Source organism: Hemitrygon akajei, chromosome 19, assembly GCF_048418815.1.
Source record: "Hemitrygon akajei chromosome 19, sHemAka1.3, whole genome shotgun sequence".
Classification (NCBI taxonomy): domain Eukaryota; kingdom Metazoa; phylum Chordata; class Chondrichthyes; order Myliobatiformes; family Dasyatidae; genus Hemitrygon; species Hemitrygon akajei.
The window spans coordinates 12,323,691-12,350,374 of NC_133142.1; the positions used below are offsets into that span (position 1 = coordinate 12,323,691).

The 26,684-nt window shown below is 40.4% G+C and overlaps 1 protein-coding gene across 18 annotated transcripts in view; it reads left to right on the forward strand.

Moving 5' to 3' along the window:
* The window catches only part of atp2b2 (ATPase plasma membrane Ca2+ transporting 2), an 889,877-nt gene that overhangs the window by 636,882 nt on the left and 226,311 nt on the right, over positions 1 to 26,684 (forward strand). For all 18 annotated transcript variants that reach the window (XM_073072083.1, XM_073072084.1, XM_073072085.1 and 15 more), the window contains 3 exons: positions 2,681 to 2,938; positions 4,108 to 4,233; positions 16,874 to 16,999. In XM_073072083.1, coding sequence (XP_072928184.1) covers positions 2,681 to 2,938; positions 4,108 to 4,233; positions 16,874 to 16,999 — 510 coding nt within the window. The remainder of the gene's footprint in view (positions 1 to 2,680; positions 2,939 to 4,107; positions 4,234 to 16,873; positions 17,000 to 26,684) is intronic.

Sequence of the window (26,684 nt, forward strand, 5' to 3'; positions counted from 1 at the left end):
CACTGAGCATTTATAAGACACTAGTCAAGCTGCACTTGAAGTATTTTCAACAATTTTGGGCCCCATATCACAGAAAGAATGTGTTGTCATTGGAGAGAGTCCAGAGGAGGTTCACAAGGATGAATCCGAGAATGAAGGGGTTAACATACAAGGAGCATTTGACAGCTTTGGGCCTGTACTCACTGGAATTTAGAAGAATGTGTAGGGATCTCATTGAAACCTACCCAATGTTGAAAAGACTAGATAGGATGGATGTGGAGAGGATGTGTCTTATGGAAGGGCTATCCAGAACTAGAGGGCATGTAGAGGGTGAAAACCTTTTCTGGGCAGTTTAAATTCCTTTGTGCGCTAGTAGCAGAAGATGTACACACGTGCACAGATGCATACCTTAGAGAGAACATTGCCCCAAGCTCTTCTGACTCCAGGCACGTTTCATCTCTTATCTCTAGATCGGTCCTACCCTCACTCTAATCATCATCCTGTTCTTCACATATGTGTAGAATGCTTTGGAGCTTCCGTAATCCTACTCGCCAAAGCCTTCTCATGTCCCCTTCTAGATTTCCCAAGTCCCTTCTTAAACTCTTTAATGGCTACCTTGTGTTAGAATGAGTTGTTTTTTTGCAAGAAATTAGTTGAATTAATGCAAGACTAAAATCATAGTTTTAACTGTAGTTTCTTTTTAATGATAATATTTGTATTTTTAACAATATGTATCTTTAACAAACTCTTGTATTTTTCACAATTTGTGGTGGTTCATCCCCACTTACTGGCAAAAAACAGTACAGCGGATACTAACTGTTTATCACACCTTCTCATTTTTCATTGGCTATGAATTAGCACATAACCTACATGCTATGATTGTGCAAACGTAGATTGGTTTATTCTTATCTAAGGGATTTCTTTTAGCTTGTTTATAAAGATGATAGATTTTTCTGAAGTGCTATATTGAATTTGTTGAATCTCTTTAATCTCTCCTTTGCTTCCCATCTTCTCAATAATTTCAAGTGCTCTGTATTTTAGTTTAAACCTTAAAATAAACAATCATGAAGAATCAGTGAATTGAAGTTTCTTGCTCATTTCTGAACACCCAGGGGTTGAAAATAACCAAGATCCAACACTTGTAACTCTCAAGAAAAGGGTGGATCATGATGACTACTTGAGTGAAGGGAATGGTTTGTTGAAGTTTCTTTGCAACGTTAAATTCATTGGTCAGATTTTTATTAGTTAAGTGTGTAACAGAATTTTTTACTCAAGGTTGAATCATTGTCTCACCTGTAGTCTAAGCATTTCAATTAAATACAAAATTCTGGGAATATTCAGCTGCTCAGGCAGCATCTGTGAGCAGAAAAGTGAGTTAATGTTTTAGTCACTGACTTCATCGTATCATTGGATTTCCAGGATTTTGTGCTGCTGCATCCTGACTGAATGCTTTAGAACAGATGGAGTTATTATTTTCTTAGTAAATGGACAAAATTTCTCTCAGAAAAATATAGTCATAATGGTCAGTGGGCATGATCTTGTCTGAACTGATTTAGAGCATCTTGATTCTGCTGAGAATCCAAACAAAACCACCAATTACCTTGTCTCAAAAGCATCCTCAAGTCTTTAATGAGCCTATTGTACAATCTAAATAAGAAGCAGTTGTGAATGTGACTGTGAAGTGTACAGTACTTTTCAGCTATATCCCAGTGGCAAATGCATCACTCCCCTTTTTACTAATGAGACTCTGGAGGCGTTTGTCAGTTGCATAATGATGCATTGAGATAACTTCTCTGGGCAGTGGAGTGTACAGTTAAATGCTTCATCTCCACAATAACATCTAAGGACTGGTTCCTTGTGCTTTGGGAATCAATTCCTATAATCAATTGTTTATGGAACAGTTACAGAGTTCCATGAGAAAGAGAACATGGCTGACCCGATTTTCATTCATGTCAGGTAGATTTTTTCTGTGGTTGAGCAATTGCGCCAGGAAACCAGTACACTCTAAGAGAAATCTGCAGACCATTGCTGTGCAGGTACTGCCAAGTTTGCTGTTAATCGTGCATTAATTCTTAGCTTACTTCATTGGCTATTTCATTCTTTTCACTCAGCCGTAACTGAAACTTCCAAATTCTGGAGAAGTTGTAGCACAACTTTGCCTTGTAAATGATTTTTAAATGATTTTTCTCACCTTTCCATGACTTCAATAAAGTTGCATCTGAAATCAAAGAGAAGACTGGTACCCCGGGTCGAATGCTTGATTGTACGGTTGTTTGCTGAGCTTGAGTTTTGTCACCACCCAAGGTGACACCATCAGCTGCTTCTGGAGTATTAATCCCTATTGCAATCAGGGCATACAATCACTGATCTGATGACCACACCTTACCAGTGGCATGTTGACATCCTCCTTTGTAAGATTAACTAGTTTTAAACATATTAAAACAACACCGATCTCTGCAAGTGATAACATTTGAGTTCTATTCCATCTTTATATATATATATATATATATATATATATTTCTTGATTCTTTCAGAAAAGATAAAGCTGTATTAAAATAAAAATTCCAAAATTAATGGTAGTTCGTAATGGTTAAATTTGAAGTTGATCTCTTGGCTTTCAAAGTCACGGAAATGATGGACTGGAGGGTGGTTGTACTCTTATTTATTACAACATTATTAACCTAATTCTGTATCTTTGCAGTGTGTGGCAGTGCTGCAGGTGGTGTGGAAGATGAAGGGGAATCTGAAGCAGGCTGGATTGAAGGAGCTGCCATCCTGCTCTCTGTTTTCTGTGTGGTTTTTGTGACTGCTTTTAATGACTGGAGCAAAGAGAAGCAGTTTCGAGGTTTGCAAAGCCGGATTGAACAAGAACAGAAGTTTGCCGTTGTCAGAGGAGGCCAGGTCAACCAAATTCCAGTGTCTGAAATAGTTACTGGTGATATTGCACAAATTAAATATGGTAAGCCCAAACTGTATGCAAAACTTTATAAAATTGAACACAATCTAGAAAATGTACACTCCTCTTTGTGTATCCTCCAAAAGAGACAACTTTTAGTGCTATTTGAACATTTGTGTTAAAGTCAAAATACCGTGCATTTTTGGAATTTTTCCCCTTTGTAAATTCTGTAACATCCATCTTTGTGCTCACATGAGGGAAGAGAATTGACCTTTTTTAATTGTCCTGATCCCACATTGGATAAACAATGCAGTCCAGGATCATTGGGTGCTCACCATTCAGTCAATTTATAAACAGTTTCTGAAAGTTAATGGGGATGGTGTTGATCACATCTGTAGAGATTTGTATGGGAAGCTTGTACTTAATCTCCTTTGTTTCTCTTTTTGGTCAACTTTTCAGCTGAAAGCTTGGGCAGGCAACAAGGTGCTGGACTTCAATAGTGGTCTGTAATTGCCTGAACAGAATGTAAACGAGCCCTCTGGGTTTAAAGGCTCCATTTCCCTCCCTCTCCCATTCAAATGTTTATTCAAGTTTTGCTCAATTATTTTTGTTCTGAAGATACACCTCTGGGATTAAGTGATCTTTATATTTCTATATTCTTCCCAATGCATAATGTTATAAATAGGTTCCTCTTTTTGGCAGTTCTGCACACACTGTTGAAACACACAAAGTGTACATTTCTGATCGAACAGGCCAATTATAATATATAAGAGATAGTTGACTTATTTGATTTGTGATTAATGGTTTCTAATTAATTTTCTAGTTCATTTTATCTTCTATGATATTCACATCTCTCAAGGACTGTGTTTTCATTATATTGCAGTGTGTCAGTTCTAGCTGACAGACCATCTTAACTAGAATTAGCAGTAATAATTCCCTTATGAACAGACTATGAAGACACAAAATGAAGCTCCTCATGCAGAAGAAGCAAAACGTCAGATTTTTGCTGCAGTTTACAGTGGTTCTAGTATTGCACTGCAATATTGACATTTATACCCCAAATTATCTTAAAAGAGATGTGACCATCTATAGAAAGAACAAGTTTTCATTCCTAACACTGTCAGATGAAAGTCCATGAAAATACTAATGACAGAATTTAGTTCCATCATTTTGTGCATAGTAAATAACTCTGCTGATTTGTTTCTGATCTTTACTTTGTCTTTGGTTACCAGGTGATCTGCTTCCTGCAGATGGAGTGTTAATTCAGGGAAATGACCTTAAAATTGATGAAAGTTCTTTAACTGGAGAATCTGATCATGTCCGCAAATCTGCAGACAAAGACCCCATGCTACTTTCTGGTGAGTTAACTGGGCAATGGTATCAACACATTCAGTATGTGAATGATGAGGAATGAATCATTAGAAGAAATAATGGAAAATCGTTGTTACAAGAACTAAACCTTGCATCAATGGTGATTTTTGTCCAAAGTTCAAAGTGAATTTATTGTCAAAGTACATATATGTCTGAATATACAACCCTGAGATTTGTTTTTTGTGTGGGCATTTACAGTAAATACAAAACACAAGAGAACCCGTGAAAGTCCGCACCCAACAAGACAGATGAACACCAGTGTACAAGAGACAACAAACTGTGCAAATGCAAAAAGAAAGAGAAAAAATATATTATAATAATAAGTAAATATGTAATAAATATCGAGAACAAGAGATATTTGTTACTCTCGATATTTATTAGTTATTTACTCAAAAGTGAGTCCATAGGTTTGTGGGAATAGTTCAGTGATGAAGTGAATGAAGTTATCCCCTCTGGTTCAAGAGCCTGATGGTTAAGCGGAACCTGATAGTGTCTCCTAGTCCTGATTCTCCTGTACCTTCTTCCTGGTGGCAGTAGCAAGAAGAGAGCATGGTTAGGTCCTTGATGTGATGGATGCTGCTTTCCTGTGACAGTGTTCCATGTAGATGTGCTCAGTGGTTGAGAGGGCTTTACTCGTAATGCACTGGGCATTATTCATTACTTTTTGTAGGCTTCTCTATTCAAGGGCATTGGTGTTTCAATACCTGGCTATGATGCAACATGTCACTATACTCTCCACTGCACACCTATACAAGTTTGTCAAAGTTTTAGATGGCTTGCTGAATCTTCTCAAACTCCTTAGGAAGTAGAGGCACTGAGGTGCTTTCCTCATAATGTCGGTTACGTGCTGGACTGAGGACAGGTTCTCTGAAATTATAACACCAAGAAATTTAAATGTTGTTGACTCTCTGCACCTCTGATCCCATGATGAAGACTGGCTCATGGGCCTCTGATTTCCTTATCCCAAAGTCAAATATCATCTCCTTGATCTTGCTGACATTGTTTGGGAAATTGCTATTGTGGCACCACACAGTCAGATTTTTAATATCCTTTCTATATAGTGTCATCAGTAAACTTAAGTATGGCTTTGCAATTGAATGATAGTCATTTAGGCAGGTTACCACCTTCTTCGTAGGCACTGGTATAATTGAAACCTGCTTGAAGCAGGTAGGTACCTCAGACTATTGAAGCAAGAGGTTAAAGATGAGGGTGAATACTCTAGCCAGTTGATCAGTATAAGTCTTCAGTACATGGCCAGGTATCCCATCTAAGTGGATGCTTTTCGCAGCTTCACTCTACAGAAAGATGTTCACACATTGGCCTCAGAGATTGAAATCACAGTATCATCGGTGGATGTGGGAGTTCATGAAGCTCCATCCATATTTTGATGGTCGAAGAGACCTCCTCTGTTGTCATCTGTATTGCTTTGTTTTACTTTGTGGAAGGTGATAGCATTCAAGCCCTGGCACAGCTGTTGAGCATTCTTCAATGATTCAAATTTGGCCCAGAATTCCCACTTCACATGTGAGGTGGCTTTCTGGAGATCGTACGTGGACCTCTTGGATTTTTCTTGGTCACCAGGCCTGAATGCCACTGATCTGGCCCTCAGCAGATTGCAGATCTTTTGGTTCATCCAGGGCTTCTGGTTGGGGAAGACAGAATGATTTTGTGGGGACTACTCATATATATTTTTATTATGAAGTCCGTGACAACCACGGTGTATTTGTTCAGATCCTCTGACTCCCTGAACATTACCCAGTCCACTGACAAAGTAATCCCATGGCTGCTCATCAGCCTCCTGTGACCTCCTCTTCATGGTTCTTACTTCTGGAGCTTTGCTTTTAGCCTCTGCCTGTATGGAGATAGGAGAAGGACAGCCAAATGATCAGATTTCCCAAAATGCAGTCTAAGAATCGAATGTTTGGCATTCCTAATGGTAGTGTAGCAGTGGTCAAGTGTATTGGGATCCCTGGTGCTGTAGGTGACATGCTGATGATAACAGGGCAGAAATTCCTTCAAATAAGCCTGATCAAGGTCCCTAACAATGATTTGAAAGGTGTTGTGGTAGGCTGTTTCTTGTTTGCTGATGGTGGCTCTTAGAGACTCGAGTCCCTGCTTAACATTGACCTTTGGTGATATGTAAACTGTGGTCAGGATCACAGAGCAGAACTCCCTTTTAAGCAGAATGGTTGGCATTTAAACATTAGGTGTTGGGGGAACAAGATTGCAACAAGACCTCTGTGCCTGAGCACCCCAAAGAGTTCATCATGAAACACAGAGCCCCACCTTTTGCTTTCTTCTTATCAGCAGTCCATCTGGTCTATCGAGAAGCCCTTGGGCCTGATTACCAAATCTGGCATATTCTGAGTTAGCCATGTCTGCATGAAATACAGAATGCAGCAATACCTCATTTCCCTTCGATACAGCAATCTTGCCCTTAGGTCCTCAAACTTGTCCTCCTGCAACTGTACACTTGCTAATTGGATACTGGGGAGAGGGTGATTCATACCTTGATGTTTTATTCTCCCTCGGCATTCTCCCCTCCTCCCTCTTCAAGTGATGTACCTTTGCCCACTTAAAAGTGCAGTACCTACGTTCTTGAGAGTCAAGTCTGCCAGGTCCTTCAGAAGATTGTGAAATCGCTAGCTCATTGAGATGGTTCAAAAGTATCTTACTCGAAGGGAAATTACAGGCTGCAGATTGCAGTGATTATATTTCAGAAGAAATATATTGAGAAGATTTGTAAGCTGCACACAAAGCATTGTTACTTTTCACCAGCGCCATTTTGCTTTGTTAGTATTTTCAGACGCCAGGCCGGAGGTAAATTGTAGAAAGAGACTATTTGAATCTGTATTTAAGCACTGATGTGTGGTTCACCCATTTAGAAAGGCAAAACATCAGTAGGATGAGAGCAGAAGGTGACAGTATCAGTGTAGTAATGAGGTGGCAGAGTGGATGGGGCAATGAAGGGCATTAATAATGAAATAGAGATTTTGATATCATAAGAATTAGATTATTCCAAAGGGTTTCAAACGATGTAGAACAGAAGCTGAAAAAATGCTACAGATTCTGGAAACCTGAGATAAAACAAAACTACTCAGCAGGTCTGGCAGCATGTACAGAAAGAGGAACATTTATTGGATGCATCTCGTCAAAACAGAGAAAACAAATTGGGCAGCAGAGGGTGTGGAGGTGTGTTATGGAGGGAACAATCCGATTTTTTTTGTTAGGGGTCACAATAAAAAGTTTTCAGATGATATAAAAGACGGCCATGAGCATTAAGGCTTTAAATTGCCATGGTGGTCAGTTAATAGAACAATATTGAATTCTCCTTCTGGTATTTTTTTCCACTCCCCTTCCCCTCTTCCTCTATTCACCACTCTGGCCTTTTACCTCTACTCATCTGCTTATCACTTCCCCCGGGTCCCTTTCTCCTTCCCACTCTCTTCTCCTTTCAGATTCCTTCTTCTCCAGCCCTTTGCCTTTTCAACCAACCTGGCTTTACCTATCACTTTCCAGCTAGCCTCCTTCCTCTCCCCCTCCCCACCATTTTATTCTGGCTTCTTCCCCCTTCCTTTCCAGTCCCAATGAAGGCTTCACTCATTTCCGTAGATGATGCCTGACCTGCTGAGTTTCTCCAGCATTTTGTCTATGTTGCTTTGGATTTCCAGCATCTGCAGACTTTCTCGTGTTTATGACTGTTGAGTGGAATTTATTTTGGCGACGTTTGAAATACCACATTTGTGGAGATACAATGAGGCAAATGTAGTGAAGTCAAAAGTTAGTGCAAACAATTCATCTGGCACCGTGAACAAAGAATAGGATTATTTAGATATTTAGAATGGCACCCACAATGTTCTTTTGCATCACTGATGTTTTGTTAAAAATGATTCCATTTTGACACTACAATAATGTACAAGTTAATGGAGAGATGGTTATCAGTTTAATCGTACCTTTCATCAGGGTCAGGGCATGAAGGGAATATAGAGGGAAGGCAGGTCATTGGCACTGAGAGGATAATTGGATCAGCCATGATGAAATGGTGGAGCAGACTCAATGGACCAAAGACCCTAATTCTGCTCCTATATCTTATGGTCTTATGGTTTTATCATAGATATATATTGTTTTACCACTTTTGTCCAAAGGTGATAAAAACACACGTATTTCTCCTTAAACCAAAGAGAGCACAACATTATGCATGGAAATTGTGAAGATCTCTAGCAAACTCAAGTGTAGGAATCACAGAGAATTTGGCAATTAAAATAAAACTAAAGCTTTATTACAGAAATTAACAAGAAAAAAATGAGCAAGAGTTCAGGCAAACTGTACAGAATTTGGATGGAAGATCACTGATGATACACAGAAGAGCTCGACCTGAGTTTCACCCGACAAGGAACTATAGTGACCCAGCAGAGAGATGTTGGCATATACCCCTCAAGTACACCCTGGAACACACTGGAATTGAGGACATTGAAAATAACATGCTAATTAAATTATCCCAAATTGAACAGAAGTGATAAATACAAAGAGAGCTTAACAATCCCCATGATCCCAAATGAGACACCTGCAAAACAAAGTGAAAACCCAGAGCCAGTGCAGAGACAAACAACTAGACATAAAAGGTAAGCATTCCAAGGGCAAAGCATACGCACGAGGTGACACTGAGGAAAAAAGACAGTTCACATACTAACTGACACAAAGAAATCTCCTTTTTAAAACTGACCCCTGGTTGTGACAGAAACACTTCATAATGAAAGTTAAAGCTACAATACACTAAGCAACCTTATAAATGATGTTATGAATTGATGAGTTTATAAAATTATTTCACAAGCAGATCTATATCCATTTATGGTATGTGCTCAGCTGTATATACTGGCTTTCTGTCAAACCTGAGCAGAGAGAATCTCTTGTGTCCATTGAGTGACATTGATAGGCAAAACTATTGATTTTTCTGCATATGAATTCTATGGCAGAGTTTAAGGCAATTCCTCAAAATGCAACATGAATAAAAAATAAGTCAATATATATTCAGAGTCTGACAGAGGGAACATTCCCTCCAAATCATTGGAAAAATTAAATGTGTCTGGAGGTTATTAATTTTATCAGATTTCAATTTTGAAATGGACCGAAAAGAAGGTTTGTAACAGCTATCAGTTGAGAGGCTTTTCTTTTCTTGATTTTAAGCAGTCACAGAGGGGCAAAATGAGCACACAAAGGCCATTCAATCTGTAACACCGCTTGACATCCTTACCTTCAATAAACATTCGACAAGACTATTTATAGCTCTGTCAGGAGACATGTACTTCACTGACTTCCAGCACACGAGGACTAATTTACCACGTCAAGGATAATGAAAGACAGCACGTGCTGAAGAAATACATCACTGCAGTGTGGGTGAAACATACTGAACATTTTGAAATATGTCAAGGTTTTGTCTAGCGGCTTCAGACACAGATTTAGAAATCCGTATTTGTCACAAACAAAACTGTAGATTTAATGCTAATAATAAAATCCGGCAGCTGTGCTAATTACAGAGATGAACTGATCTTAATGAGCCTGCAATCTGTCTATGACATGACCAAAACTGGGGATCATAGATTTTTAAACTGGTCTGTGTTGAGAGTTTGACATCCCAGAGTTGATGACTGCTATTGCCCCATCTCCTATAAATGCAACCACCTAGCTCTGCATATGTTGGCTTAATATCATTGTATTGACCAACAAGTCTTTATCAATCAATGGGCAGCAACCCCTCTGCCATGATTATTCTCAACACTGGTGCTCCACAAGGTTGCAGCCTCAGTCCCCTACTCTTCTCCCTGTGGACTCATGACTCTGTGGCTTGATTCTGTAAGGTTGCTGATGATACCACTGGAGTGGGCCGTATCTGAAATAGCAATGAGAATAAGTACAAGAAGGAGATAGGGAGCCTAGTAACATGGTGTTATGATAATTACCTTTTGGTCACAGTTAGCAAAGCAAAAGAGCTGATCATTAATTTCATTAAAGGGGGAGGTGGGCAGTGTACATGCTCTTGTTTACATCAACGGCGGTGAGCTTATGAGGGTTGACAGCCTAGTGTTCCTAGAAGTGAACATCACCGATAGCCTGTCCTGGTTGAACAATATTGACGCCATGGTCAAGAAAGCCTCTACTTCCTCAGAAAGCTAAAGGAATTTGCCACGTGTAATGTGGAAAGGTAACTTACTTGCTGATCGAACATTGTTCTAAAAGTCGCTTCCACCATGCTGATTAATGATGGGCCTGCTCAAGATATCTAGCTGCCTTCCTATTGCCCTGCAGCACTGCTTTCTGGTCCCAGGCCACTTGCTGTGATGCCTGTGACTAGTGTATGAAAGTGAATAAAAGTCTAGGACAGATTTATCAAGTGTATTGAATGATTAGTGTTGTAGTTTCCATAGTTTGGGTGACTCGGGTGAGTGCTTGTTTGAGTTGCATGCGAGTAAAGTGTTTCATTGATTGCTTGTGAACAACCAGTTGCTGTTCCTTACCCGCAATCAATGATTGCTGCTTCACCTACTGAACGAGCAGATCTGGTTCCGCAGAACAGCGTGTGCCTACTGATCCTCACCAATTTTCATCAGTGCAATATAGGATGCGTTCTATCTGGACGATCATGCTTGATATGGCGGTTGCTCTGCCCAAGACCAAAGGAACAGCAGAGTAGTGCACACAGCCCAGCCAATCACAGAAAACAGCCTCCCCTCCAAGGACTCCGGCACTTTCCAGTGCCTCAGTAAAGCAGTCAGCAGAATCACAGATCCAAACCACCCTGGACATTCTCTCTTCTTTCCTGTCCCATTGGGCAGAAAATAAAAAAAGCCTGAAAGTATATTCCACCAGGCTCAAGGACAGCTTGGGCCCTGCTGTCATAATAGTTCCCTAAAACAGTAAAATGGACTTCTTACCTCACAATCTACCTTTTCATAATCTTGCACCATATTGTCTATCTTGCACTGTGTTACACAGTATTCTACACCTGTTATTGTCTTACCTTGGTTAACTTCAATGCACTGTGTAATGAGTTGATCTATATATGAACAAGATATTAATATGCAAAACAAACTCAGTACAATAATGAACCAATTCCAATTACATTGTTTTAAGGCAGACTGGAACCTTATTTTGGAAGACTTGATTGAAGTGGGATGGTCTATAAAATTATTCTTATTAAAATTACATTCAAACATGAAGTTGTTCTGTGGCAAGAATAACAATATTTTGATTTAAGATTTTTTTTAACTTCAAGTGGAAAAATGAATTGTCATTTGTTTACTAAATATTAATGTTCATCCTGCTTCAACTTCCTGAGTATCAACATTTTGGAGGATCTTTCCTGGGCTCAACACATTGATGCAGTCACAAAAAAAAAAAGTACACAGCAACTCCACTTCGTCAGAAGTTGGGGGAGATTTGGTATGTCACTAAAGACCCTTGCAAGTTTCTACAGATGTACAGTGGAGGCCCTTCGGTCTGGTTACAAGACAGCCTGATATAGAGCCTCCTGCGCACAGGGTCTCAAGAAGCTGCAGAGGATCCTCAAGAAGATTAAAGACCATCACCATCTGGGACATACCCTCTTCACTTTACTACCATTGGGGAGGATGTGGTACAGAAATCTGAAGGTCCACACTGCCTGTTTTGAGAACAGCTTCTTCCCATCCCGGCACCAGAAATCTCAATGATCCGTGGGCATTACGTCATTAATCATCTTTGCACCTTTTACTTATTATTGCAACTTATAGTAATTTTACGTCCCACACTGTACTACTGATGCTAAACAATAAATCCCATGACATATGTCAGTGATAATAAATCTGATTCTGATTCCAATCGCATGCTAAAACAGTCCAAGTGAAGCCATATGTTGTGACTGGTCTGTTCTGATTTGCCTCCTGTTTTAATTCTCCTTCTACAATGTGTTCAGTCACATAATGAAGATCAGTCTTGCAAGGTAGAACAATGAACACCCACTCACTGTTTTTCAATTTGTACCCAGCCTTTATCATATCTGTCAACGTATTGATTTCTTGTATTTATTATGCATATTTCTGCTTTAGAGTCTTGCAGAAAATGATTTCAGTGCACAATGAGCAGCATTACCACCTTTAGAATGGTTTTAAAAAAGGAACATCAATTACACTGAACAACAAAGATTTTGCTTCTGGAATACTTTTAGGTGTATCTAATGGATTTTGGGCTGCTGATCATGAAAATTACCATGAAATTTCCCTATAATGCACCATTTTACTTTGAAATCACCTATATTTGTCAGTTCAATTCATAATTCAAGTCAATTAAGATTAAGAAAGGCATTTTTGTTGGTCCACAAATCAAACAGGTCATCAATGACGGGCACTTCGAAGAGCTTCTACTGGGACTGGAGAAAATCGCACGGAAGGTATTCAAGCATGTTGTTGAACATTTTCTTGGCAACTGCAGAGCACCAAACTACGTACAGTTGGTTGACAACTTGCTTCAAGCAAACAAAACCACGAAGTGCAGCATGCCACTAAAGATTCATTTTCTGTATTCCCATTTAGACTTCTTCACTGCAAATCATGGCAGTGTCAGTGACAAGCATGGTGAAAGGTTTCACCAGGACATTGCAGTCATGGAGAAACGGTATCAGGGCAACTGGAATGCATCAGTGCTGCTGATTATTGTTGGATATTTGAGAAGCTTCAGACACTGAATACAAATGAAAATCATCAAAACATTTTTAGCTTAGTTGAACTATTGCAAAGCATCAGGACTGTTAAGCAATTAAATGCATTATATTCAATAAATTTAATTGCTTGTTTCTCCAAATTCCTACATGATACAAGTAGTCTGAAATTATATTTGCTTTCAGCTTCAAGCAGTCTATCATAAACAAAATAATTTCTTCGGAAGCAACACTTACAAAAAAACTTGTTGTCCAGTGTCACTTGAGTAAAAGGGGAACCAGATTTTTATTAAAATATTATACAACAATCCTCAAAGCATGTGCACTTTAACGACTAAGGAGGATTATTTATATAATAGCAATCAATTTTCTGATCAACCAAACTGAAGAATAATGAAAGGAGCTTGTCCTTTCAGTCCTTGGGCACTGCCAAACTGCACCTGCAGTGCCAGCAGTGGTGTTTCTCAATGTCTGGCACTGAAGCCCATCCCTTCCACATTGCATTGATCCTCAGCAATTCCAGCTGAGAACTTTCTTCCTCTCCGTGCTTTTGTTGGTAGAACCTCGACTGCCACTTGGTTGTCAGCAAAAGGCGGCTGCTCCCCGGTGCTGGATTTCATTAACAATCCAAAGTCATGCAGCCCTTGGATCTGAGGGCAACACCAGCATCTGTACAAGAAGAATTGTGGTGTCTAGAAGATAGAGAAGAGGAGAAAGGCAGAATTGAAGAGAAGAGGAAGGATGCAGAAAGCAAAGCCAGGAAGTGAAGGAGTAGATGGTTTTGTATAACAGAAAGAGGAGAGAGCCCTAGCACCATGTATGATGGACTTTTTTTCCCACCTGTTCTCTCCCTCTCACTCTTGTATCTGTTTTTTTATTTGTCTCTTTCTTCTTCTTCTTCTTAAGCCCATCTCCCTACTGGGGCTTAGGCCGCCGACAGCTGCTCGCCTCAGCGCTAAGACGTTCTTTTAAGGTTTCCAGGTGTAGGCCATCTTCTTGGTATATCCTTCCTGTCCCAGGAATGAAGCCTTTGGAGCTTCTATTGCTGTTTCTGTAGCTCTGAGTTTTTAATGGGTTAGAGTTGCTAGCCCCACATCCAACCCTTCTCCTTTTGCAGCTGGGCTTGGGACTCTACATGGCGGAGTTTTTTCTTCTCTTTGTCTCCCCTCTATTTGCCTCCCTTCTCTCCCTTTGCCCTTGTTCCCTCATCTTTTTATTTTTTTTTCCTCTTTCAAAAATACCATAATTTATACCACAAGCCAAAGATGAAGTAAGTTGAGTAAGGCTGTGAAAGGTTTTCTTTAAGCCCAGACAATAACTAGTTGGCAACATCCACAGAGTTGCATGTTAAAATAGTCTGAGGCTTTTAAAGGTTAACTCAGATTGCAGCTTTAGGAGGTTTTTAAAAAGTTTCATAAGTACAGTACCAACAGAGATCACTGAAGAGGAAGGTATATTGCAATTATACTTATTCATACAGTTGTGGCATAATCATATTCAAAATATTATGCCATGTTATGTTGTAACATCCAATTATTAATGAGCAATATAAAGATTATTTTCTTGCAGATTTCAGTAATTAAATAGCTGAAATCTTGTATTCTTTTTCTTTTTACTTTAAGTTTTTTGATAATTATGTTTACCTTTTGCATCAATTTTATTTAGAATTGTAAGTGGGTGTCAGGTGTTTGAAAGCTCTTCTATATGTTTGGTTCAACAAGCGTGGACAAGCCTGCATCATTTTAAATATCATGAAGTTTTGACGTTAAGGTTGTCATCAGAACATTATCTAATTTGTGCGTGACATCTGATGTATTCAATAAGGTAGAAGACCCTAACCACTCTTATGCCTTGGAGCCTTTTCATTAACTGAGCGGTCCGTGGAACCCAGGTTGGGAACCCTTGCAATAAAGTAACTTTTGGTTGGCATGAAGCCAGCTAAACACTCGAAGTAATCAGCAGATTTGGTAGTTTTTCTCTGCACCTGACTGGATTGACATTTGTAGTATTTTCCCTTTATGTGCATTTTTCAACTTTCATTCACCAAGCTAGCAAAGTATATGATTGGAAAAACTGAATTTGAAAGCTCTTTAATAAAGACACTCAGTTATTTCCTATTAGAGTGAAGCAATATTTATTGTGCCTTATACTGCAAGATGTCTACTTTTTTCTGAGGAAAATAACCTAATTTTAGCATTCTCAAAATTTACATGCCCTCGAATTGGCAGACTCTATGATGTGAATAGGGTACCGAGGAGTGCAGTAGAACAAAGGGATCTGGGATTGCAGGTCCACAATTCGTTGAAAGTGGTGTCATAGGTCTTAAAGAAAGCTTCAGACACATTGGCCTTCTTAAATCAAAGTATTGAGTACAGGTGATGTGGAAGTTGAATAAGACATTTGTGGGACTTAATTTGGAGTATTGTGTGCAGTTTTAGTCAGCTTCCTACAGGAAAGATGTAAATAAGGTTGAAAGAGTACAGAGAAAATTTACAAGGATGTTGCTGGGTCTGCAAGATCTAAGTTATAAGGAAAGATGGAACAGGTTAGAACTTTATTCCTTGGAACGTCACAAATTGAGAGGAGATTTGACAGAGGTATACAAAATTATGAGGAGTATCGATAGGGTAAATGCAAGCAGGCTGTTTCCACTGAGGTTGGGTGGGCCTACAACCCAGAGCTCATGGGTTAAGTGTGAAAGGTGAAAAGTTTAAGGGGAGCATGAGGGGAAAATTCTTCACTCGAGGTTCGTGAGAGTGTGGAACGAGCTGCCAGCACAAGTGGTGCATGTGAGATTGATGTCAACGTTTAAAAGAAGTTTGGATAGTTATATGGATGGTAGGGGTATGGAGGGCAAAGGTGCCAGTGTAAGTCGATGGAAGTAGAGGTGAACTGGTTTCGGCATGGACTAAATGGACCGAAGGGCCTGATTCTGTACACTGAATGTACAGAAGAATTTCCTGCTAGTTGTTTTCCTGCAGCTAACATGACTCTGACCTCCATCACATGAAGATATTGTCAACAAGTGCACATGAAGACCAGTGCTGTTAAGTTTTCCAACTATTCTGATTTGGAAAAGTATCACTATTCAATCATTGCCGCTGAATCATAACCCCAGTGCCCTTTAATGTAAGAATACCTTCAACAGAAAAATTGAACTCAGTTCCAGTTTCTGAATAACAAACATTTAGTGATATTAGTTCTGGGTTTGACAAAGATGCCCATATTACATGAGTGAACAGAAATAAACTGCAAATAGAAATAGATAGATGCTGCCCGGCCTGCTGTGTTCCACCACCATTTTGTGTGTGTTGTTAGAAATAGTTTGTATCTGCTGTGTTTCCTTCAAACATTTTTGTTCAGCAACATTATTTAAAGATGTGCTCAAGCCCATAATAAGAAGAATTGCTCTGTTTGGGGCAGCACGGTAGTGCAGTGATTAGCACAATGCTTTGTAGTTCCAATGACCCAGGTTCAGTTCCCGCCGCTGTCTGTAAGGAGTTTGCACATTCTCCCCATGACAGAGTGGGTTTGCTCCGTGTGCTCTGATTTCTTCCCACTGTCCAATGGTCATTGTGAATTGTCTCGTGATTAAGTTAGGATTAAATTGGGGGGATTGCTAGACAGCCTAGCTCGGAAGGCCAAAAGGGCCCTATTCCATGCTGTATCTCAATAAGTCAGTAAAGTAATTAAGTCATCTCTAACAGTGGGTTCACTTTATTCTAAAGGGAGAATTTTTAAACTGATCTTTAGCTGTTTCATTGTACACAAGGATGTGCTATATAAATAAAAGACAAAACAATAATATTTATGAATCAACTGTATCACTACTTTTTCTGTGGCCAACAGAATTGCAATAAAGCTTTTACTTAGCTTGAAATTATCTGCTAATTCATTCTTTTTATTAAATTTGTTGCATTTATTCCCTGCCTTCTCAGGTACCCATGTTATGGAGGGCTCAGGCAAAATGCTGGTTACAGCTGTCGGAGTTAACTCTCAAACCGGCATCATCTTCACACTGTTGGGTGCAGGTGGTGAGGAAGAGGAAAAGAAAGACAAGAAAGGTAACTTTACTGCAGCAGATAATAAATGTGTATTGGTCAAACACTTGCAAAACCAGTAATATATGGAATAAATCAAGGAAGTTTCACTGTGAAGCCCAGATGTGATTCAGCTGCATACTCAGGCAGAACTGTGAGTATTGATTTACTGAATAGAAACACTCGATGAAATTTGTCATAACACTACTGTTTTGATTGGAAACTGAGCAGGTCTCCAGCTGTTTTGTCCAATGTGATTCACTGATACAAATCTGGAAGGTGTGCAGGAATAAGCCATCATTATGAGGGGGAATATGTGATTAGTAATGTAAAGTGTAGTGATAATGTCTTTCAGATTGTTTTCCTGTCATTTTTGTCCATTTAATGGAAATTTCATGTCTACATTCATGTTAATCAGATGGTCAGCATGGTTCTGTTTTATAATCCCTGTGTAGATTAATGTCTTGCTTAAAAATTGTTAAGTCCTTCTGTGTTACCACAAATGTTTGTAAAACCCTTGACTGTAGTGCTATATCTTTTTCTGCTCCTGAAGATTTCAATACAAAAGCACTCTCCCGCGTGATGCTGTCTTTTTCAGCAGCTGTCACGAAGCCTTTTTGCAGAAGTAAACATGACAAGCTAGCTAGATAAATCAGACAGCACCTTCAATGCACATTGATTACAGTATACTTGGAGCGGACACCGCCATTAAGTGCAGTGTGTGAGGAGACTGGTTTGCTGGTGAATTCTCATTTGTCGCAATCAGATAAAAAATCATTGCATCACCGTCAATAAGGTTTTTACAGGCAGATGTCCTCCCATTTTATCCATCAGTATTTATCTACAGAAATGAGGCCAAAAGGTTTTTGTACTTGTGACAGCTGTTTCAGATTTTTGTAGTCCAAGAACCAGAAGCAAATATTAGGCCAGGGACCACTGTGACAGATCATGAGTTTTATGCTAGATGTGATGTCTTGATTTTCAAATATTCTTTTACTCAATCAAATAAAGTCAGTGCTGGTGTGTTGAAGGTAGTGGTGAAATTCACAATTGGTGAATATCTTTGCATGTAGTAAGCTATTTCTGTTTTGCATGGTTTCACTGTGAGCCTTCAATGACTAAGGGCTGTGTGACACGGTAGGAACAACCTGGTAGATTTATAAATATTGAGTGTTGGATACATCCTCTCACATGGTTTAAAGAACATGTCGTTAATGGCTTGGTGTTTAGCCTATGAGCACGTGTAAGCACAGGCATCTTTACAAAACCACAATAGGTTCTACAGATTCTGGAAATCCAGAGCAGCACACGTAAAATTCCGGAGGAACTCAGAAGATCAGGCAGCATCCAAGGAAATGAATAAACAGTCACAAAATGCCGGAGGAAGTCAGCAGGTCAGGCAGCATCCATGGAAATTACTGTTTCGGGCTGAGACCCTTCTTCAGGACTGGGAAGGAAGGAGGAAGGTGCCAGATTAAAAAGGTGGGGGGAAGGGAAAGAGTCTAGCTGGAAGGTGATAGGTGAAGCCAGGTGGGTGGGAGAAAGGTCAAAGGCTGGAGATGATGGAATCTGATAGGAGAGGAGAATGGACTACAGGAGAAAGGCAAGGAGTAAGCGACCAAGAGAAAGTAATAGACAAGTGAGAAGAGGCAAGAGGCCAGAGTGGGGAATAGAAGAAGCGGGGAGGGAATTTTTTTTTAACGGGAATGAGACTGGACTCTGCTTGGCACAAGAGGAGGCCATGGACCGACGTGTCGGAACAGGAATGGGAATCGAGTGTTTGTTGATTTTCATGGATACTGCCTGACCTGCTGAATTCCTCCTTGTGTGTGTGTGTGTTGCTCTGGATTTCCAGAAATGAATACACAGTCATCGTTTTGGATGAAGACTCTTCATCAGGACAAAATGCAACTCAGGTGACCTTGATTCTGGAGTATAATCACAGAAAACTGAGCAGTTTCCATTGGTTTTGAGGATTAACTATAGTCAATTTTGGGATGTCAGGTCCAACACTGTGGCAAGAAAAATTAAGGCAAGTGCCAGGAAAATAATACAGCAATCTCTTGGTAACGGATTTTCACTGTAAGTTGAATCATAAAATTATAGAAAAGTAATTGAGAGTGATGTGTCCAAGACTAGCTTTATACCTTTAAATAAACTTGGTGAGTTTGGAAGCTAGTTTAAAAGGTACGGTAGTCGATACATGGGGAGGGGGACATATTTTTTAAAACTATTAAGCAATTCTCAATGAATGTGCAGACTTCTGAAAAACAAAGTCGTTACAGGAAAAGTTAAGGATATTTTTAAATGAATAGATTTGCAAAACTGTAGGGTGGGCCAGTAGATAGACAGAAAAATTGACAAAGGGGGAACATATAGAACATGATTACATATTATTGTAGAATATACAGGAAGTCTCTACGTAACAAATGGACTCTGTTTTCACTGATGTTCATAAATTGTTTTTACCTGTTAGTTGGAAAACACATAAATTACTTAATTGTAGGATTGTAATGAGTGGACTCAAAAGTGCAGAAGACCAATAAGAAAGAGCAATTACTAAATGTGGAGAGTTAGGGGAATTGAATCGGATGTTTGTAGGAATGAACATATGTTAATACATCAGATTTTTGAATTTAATAACATGAGGGGAACTGGTTGTTATGGAGGGGTAACATTCAACAATATTATAGGAGCACATTCTTACAGGCCTCCAAAAGTAGCCAAGACATGGGCTACAGGTTACAGTGGGATAAGGATATAGAAAACACATGTCGAAAGGCAAATTTAAGGGAGTCATGGGGGATTTCAGTGTTCAGATAGATTGGGAACATTAGGTTGCTACTGGATCCCAGGAGAGAGAATATATAGAGTGCATCAGAGATGGTTTTTTAGAGGAGCTTGTGGTTGACCCCAGGAGGGGAAACACTTTTCTAGATAAGCTGTAGTGTTATGAACTAGATTTGATTAGGGAGCTTAAAGTGAAGTTCAAAGTACATTTATAATCAAAGTATGTATCTTGCATCCATCTTCACTGTGGAAGACGCTGTAAGTTTGAGAGTAAAATGCAGTTACTATTACTAGGAAGAAGGTGCGTGGGGAGTTAAAAGGTCTGAAAGTGGATCAGTCATCTGGACCAGATGGACTCTACCCCAGGGTTCTGAAGGAGGTAGCTGGGGAGATTGTGGATTGTATAATGATCTTTCAAGAATCACTAGATTCTGGCATGGCTCTGGAGGACTGGAAAATTGCAAATGTCACTATACTCTTGGAGAAGGGAGGGAGGCAGCAGAAAGGAAATTATAGGCCAGTTAGCCTGACCTCAGTGGTTGAGAAAATGTTGGAGTTGATTGTTAAGAGTGAGGTCTCAGGGTACTTGGAGGCACATGATAAAATAGGCCAAAGTCGGCATGGTTTCCTTAAGAGAAAAACTTGTCTGACAAATCTGTTGGAATTCTTTGAGGAAATAACAAACAGAAAAATTGACAAAGAGGGAAAATCAAAGGAGAATCGTTGGATGTTGTGTACTTGGATTTTCAGAAGGGTTTGACAAGCAGCTGCTCATGAAGCTGCTTAAGAAGACAAGATCCCATGGCATTACAGGGAAGATAATAACATGGATAAAGGATTGGCTGACTGGCAGGAGGCACAATTTGGATAATGGAATTGATGACTTTGTGGGTAAGTTTGTGGATGATATAAAGATAGGTAAAAGGTCAGATGGTGTTAGGAAAGCAGGAAGGTTGCAGAAGGACTTAAACAGCTTAGGAGGATGGTCAAATAAGTGATGGATGTAATACATTGCCAGGGATGCACTTTGCTAGAATGAACTAAAGCATAGACTGTTTTCTAAACGGAGAAAATTCAAAACTCCAAGGTGCAAAGGGATTTGGGACTCCTTGTGCAGGTTGAGTTGGTGGTGAGAAAGGCCAATGCAATGTTAGCATTCATTTTGAGAATGCTAAAATATAAAAGCAAGGGTATAATGCTGAGGCTTTATATAAGGCACTGGTGAGGCCTCACTTCAGTATTGTGAGCAGTTTTGGATCCCTTATCTAAGAGAGGATGTGCTGACTTTGGACCAGAGGGCACAGACTCAGAATATAGGAACATCCATTCAGAATGGAGATGAGGAGGAATTTCTTTAGCCCGAGGGCAGTGAATCGATGGAATTTTTTGCCACAGGTGGCAGTGGAGGCCACACCATTGAATGTATTTAAGGTGGAGGTTGTTATGTTTTTGATTAATCAGAGAATGAAGGTTACAGGGAGAAACCAGGAGAATGGGATTGATGGGGAAAATAGATCAGCCATGGTGGGATGGTGGAGCAGATCTGATGGGCCGAATCAATTTTCTAATTTTGCTCCTATCCCTTATAGTTTTATGGATATCCATAAGTCAGGGCACCTGGAGATGCCCTGCATCTGCTTCTACAGATATGTGAAAAGGAAAACAATATAGAACTGGACACATTTTGGTATCTGATTGAAACATGTATTACTTCCAGGGAGTTTGGCAGAGTACCTGCTGTGATTGTATTTCGTCTGACGAGATATCTTGGAGCTGTAGTATCAATGTATGGAATTGAGGATTCTTTTTAATTTCTCTCTGAGATATTTGTGCACCCTTGTGTGTATTCAAGGATGGGTTGAAGAGATTATTGTGCTGCAAGGGTCACTGGCAACTGGCAGCAAAATGGAATCGGGCAAAAAGATCAGATCAATCAAAATATTGAATTATTGAGAAGACTTGATTTGGGATTTGGCTTATATCATCTGAAGATTAGTTTTATTTGTTACTTGTACATCAGAACATTGAAACATTTAGTGAAATGTGTCATTTGTGTCATGGATGTACTGGAGGCAGCCGGCAAGTGTCTCTTCCTGCATCAAGATAGTATTCCCACAGCTTACTAACCCTAACTTGTACTGTGCATGCTTGGAATGTGGGAGGAAACCAGAGAGCCTGGAAGAAACCCAGGCGGTCACAGGGAGAACATACTCCTAAATTCATGTTCTCCTTTACGGAGCTATGCAACATACACAAAACGCTGGAAGAACTCAGCAGGTCAGGCAGCATCAATGGAAATTAATAGAGAGTCTACATTTCCGGCTGAGACCCTTTTCAGGACTGTCCAATGGATTATGTTCCATTGTATTTCCAGCATCAGCAGACTTTCACATGTTTATGAGGAGCTATGCAACTAGTCCCAGTCCACTGCCTTTCCCCACAGCCTGCACCCCACACCTCAGACTGCATTCTCTCCTCTCCCCTCGCACCACCCTTTCCCTTTTACCCCCTCCCCCCACCACCACCACCCCAACTCCTGTGGCTTCTCCTCCTTTTCAAGCTTCTGCTAGTTGTAATGGAGCAAGATGTAGATTGCCAGCGACAACAACCCTAGCATGACAGATCATTACAGAATTTCAGCATTTCTGCTGGTGATTAATTATATAAAATTAGCTCTGTATCCTCATTGTCATTATATTTCGTCCTTGAAATGTATTTCAAAGGATTGTACCCAAACTGTGCGGTTTCTCGTTTTACTGTCAACCCCGCATGGTGCTCATTTCATTTAGTAGTTGTCAGGAAGTCTTTATTTGAAGGTTTTCACAATCTTTCCAATGTTACGACCCTGCAAATCAAACCCCAGGGTGGATCCCTGGATATCAAGCTCATCCTTTGCAGAAGGAACTCACGCCATCTGGGTTGTTTCTGACACTGCCAGCTGAATGTAGAGAGAATGAGAGGCATACCCGCACTTGAGTTATTGAGCATACCATCAGTGCGTCCAAGCAGCCTTTCAGGAGCTTGCAACGAATTTGTTCACCTTCAGTGCGGCTCTTTAAGATTTTAGGACTTTTGCTGGTTCAAGCTGTTGCTTATTGTGCAGTCTTGCTGCAAAAGAAGAGAGTTGTAAAGCGCTTTGAAGGGAGTGCTTAAGTACAGAATTTCAATAGAAGGTACCTTGGGAATTGCATGCAATTTTACTTCAGAGTTTGTTTTCCAACCTGAAGAAATCTCCAGGTGCCGTTTATGCCTTTTGTGGAAAAACCTCATCTTAACCTAAACCATGCCTTGAAATTTTGGAGCAGCCTATTCATGAAATCAGTGCACTAACTTCCACTGATAAGAAATGAGTGCACTCATGACTGATTATTGTGTGCACACGTGTGAACCGTGTGTTCATGAACATTCACTGCTTGCAGTCACTGGGCAATCATAAAACATGCCTTTTTGGCCTGCTTCCACATCATCAAGAACTGACTTTAGCAAGAACGCCTGAGGAGACTGAGCACTGTGTGTCAGTGGCATCCTCTTGAAATTGAGGCTGCTTTGGCTTTATTGCAACTGATCTGGAGATGTTGCAGGCTACATGACCTCCTTAATCAAACCGTTGAAATTTGCATCTGCAAGGAAACCCAGTTGCTCCGACTCTTCCATGCTGGGTAGAGCAATCCAAAACCAGATCTACTGACCTGTTCTCTTCCCATATTCCGCCATATTTCTCTGCTTTAAAAGCAGGGCCAATTTCTTCTGAATTGATGCACCCTTCCTGAAGTACAGTGTTCTGCAATCTTGCCAGAAACCATTGAGTAAAAAAATCTTGTCTTTCTCCTTGATCTCAGATTATTTTAAATTAATGATTTCTGTCATTCATACCCGAATCGTGATATATCCAGCTGATAAAAATGCATATACAGCCATAAGACATTGGGGCAGACATCATAGCTGATTTATAGTTCATCTCACCCTCAGTCTCCTACCTTCCCGTAACTTTTGACACCCTTACTAATCAAGATCTTATCGACTTCTGTGTTAAATATCCTCCACAGCCATCTGTGGCAACGAATTCCACAGATTCACCACCCTCTGGCTAAATAAATTTTTCATCACTGGGATGCTGTTCTATTCTGATGTTGTGCCTCATAGGAAACATCCTCTCCATATCCACTCTATCTAGGCCTTTCAGTATTCAGTAGGTTTCAATGAGATTCCTCCCCCCCCCCCCACCCCCATTCTTCTAAACTCCAGCAAGTACAGGCACAGAGCAATCAAACACTCCTAATATCAACCCTTTCAGATACAGTATATAACATTAAAAGTTCCATTAAACCACTTTAAAAACATAATTGGGAAAAACCCATGCACTCACAGTTTTCAAGAAAGAATGAGTACTGGATGGGCACTGGCCTCCCCAGCATTCAGGACATCTTCAAGGCATGATGGCTCAAAAAGGTGGCGTCCATCATTAAGGACCCCCATCACTCTCTTCTCTTTGCCACCTTCAGGGAGAAGATACAGGAACCCGAAGGTACACACTCAATGATCTAGGGATAGCTTCTTCCCCTCTGTTATAAGATTTATGAATGGACATTGGACCCATGAGCACTGCCTCACTACTTTTTTCTTTTTTTCTCTTTTTGTACTAATTTAATTTAATATTTGAAATAAGTATTTATATACTTACTGTAATTTACAGTTTCTATTAATACATATTGAAATGTACTGCTGCCACGTAACAACATATGCCGGGGATATTAAACCTTATTCTGAAGTTTGCTGGCTTTTGGTGAGATGGATGCATGAATCACAGATGCTCCAAGGCAAATGTTTCTGAATGTCAACAAACCCTCATATAAAACATCCAAATTTTCTGTTAATATTGTGATGGATCTGATTACTGATATGCCCATTTCTGGGTAATATTTTAGTACTCTGTTGGATAGCTCACCCTCAGCAGTGCATGAGTCACAGGAGTACTGGGATTGTACCGTTGTTGAGATGGACAATTCACTCACTGAACTCCCATCAGCTACAATAAGCCCATTGAAATCAGTGTAACTGCCGCTGAGTGGAAGTAAAAACTTTTATTTGTTTTAGTTAAGTCCATTTAATTCTTTTTAATATGTGCTTTCTCTGTTGTGCCCTTAAGTTACTTTTTAACAGCTTAGATTTTTATTTGCCATAATGTTAGTCAGCAAATATGAGAGCTGGTGAGCTGGGCATGAGGCCTTGTCAGTGTTTACACTGTGCTGTGCCTCACCAGTGTGCTGGGAATTGTGGAAGACAGCATCGCAGCCATGCTGGAATGAACAGCAAGATCCTGAGTACAGATGGCTGCAGAACTGGTGGAGTAGAAGATCTGCTCCATTTTTGATTCGTTGAAAATTTAGTGCTCCAGCCAGCCACCTTGCACACACAACATAAAACACGCAGGTAATAATAACTATCGATGCAGCCCTCACCTGCATCGCCTCCATTTCCAGAACATCTATCTTCCCACTGCCTTAACAGTAACAGAGTTCCTCTGGTCCTTACCTAACAATCCATGAACCTCCACATCCAACACATCATTCTCCCCAACTTCCACCATCTCCAGAGGGATCCTACCACTAAACACATCTTTACATGCCCCCGCTCTCCACTTTATGCAGGGATCGCTCCCTCTGTAATTCCCATGTCCATCCATCCCTCCCCTACTGGCACTTCTCCCTGCAAGCGGCCAATGTGCGACGCCTGCCCGTTCATCTCCTCCCTCACTTCCATTCAGGGCCCCAAACAATCCTTCCAGGTGAGGCAGCACTTCACCTGTGATTCTACTGGGATTGTCTATTGAGCCCGGTGCTCCCATTATGGCCTCCTCTGCATTGATGAGACCCTGTTGTAAATTGGAGGGCCGATTCGTCAAGTATCTTTGCTCCATCTGCGAAAAGTGGTACTTCCCAGTGGCCCACATTTTAATTCCAATTCCCATTCTCATTCTGACATATCAATGCACAGTCTGCTCTTATGCCACGATGAGGCCACCCTCAGGGTGGAGGAGCAAAACCTAGGACACCCTCCAACATGATGGCATGAATATTGATTTCTCCTTCCAATAAACAATTTTTCCCCCCCTCTTCCCCTCTTCTTCTATTCCCCACTCTGTCTTTTTTACCTCTTCTCACCTGCCTATCATCTCCCCCTTGTTCCCCTCTTCCTTTCCTTTCTCCTATGGTCGCTCGTTTCAGCCTCCTCCATTTCCCGCACACCTGGCTTCACCTATCACCTTCTAGCTATCCTATCCCCCCCCCCCCCACCACCTTTTAGGTTCTGGTATCTTCCCCCTTCCTTTCCAGTCCTGAAGAAGGGTCTTGGCCCAAAACGTCGACTGTTTGTTCACGTCCATAGATGCTGCCTGACCCTTTGAGTTTCTCCAGCATTTTGTGTATGTTGCAATAAGAACCAGATTTTTAAATTGCAGGACCACTCTGGTGACAGAAATGGATGGAATATTTTAATTTTGGTTCTTGCTGCAAGATGATTTGAGCATTATTATAGGAATCACATGGAGCCACCATGAAAATCATGTAGTCTTGTCTCCTTTTTCAAGGTAAGAAAATACTTCCAGTAGAGAGAATGCAAGATTAATTGGTCATGGCTAGAATCAATTTCTGCCTAAGCAGAGAACTGGGGTCCCCTGCAATTTGCTTATTGCCACAATCAGTCTACAGAAGTTGCAATCTCATTGGCTTTCCACTCAGCCTTGGATCACCCGGACAATACCAATACCTAAATCAGGCTGCTGTTTATTGATCACAACTCAGTGTTCAACGCAATCATACCCTTAGTACTAATCAACAAGCTCCAAAACCCCCTGGGCCTCTGTATTTCCGTCTGCAACCGGATCCTTGACTTCCTCACTGGGAGACCATAGTCTTCTGTG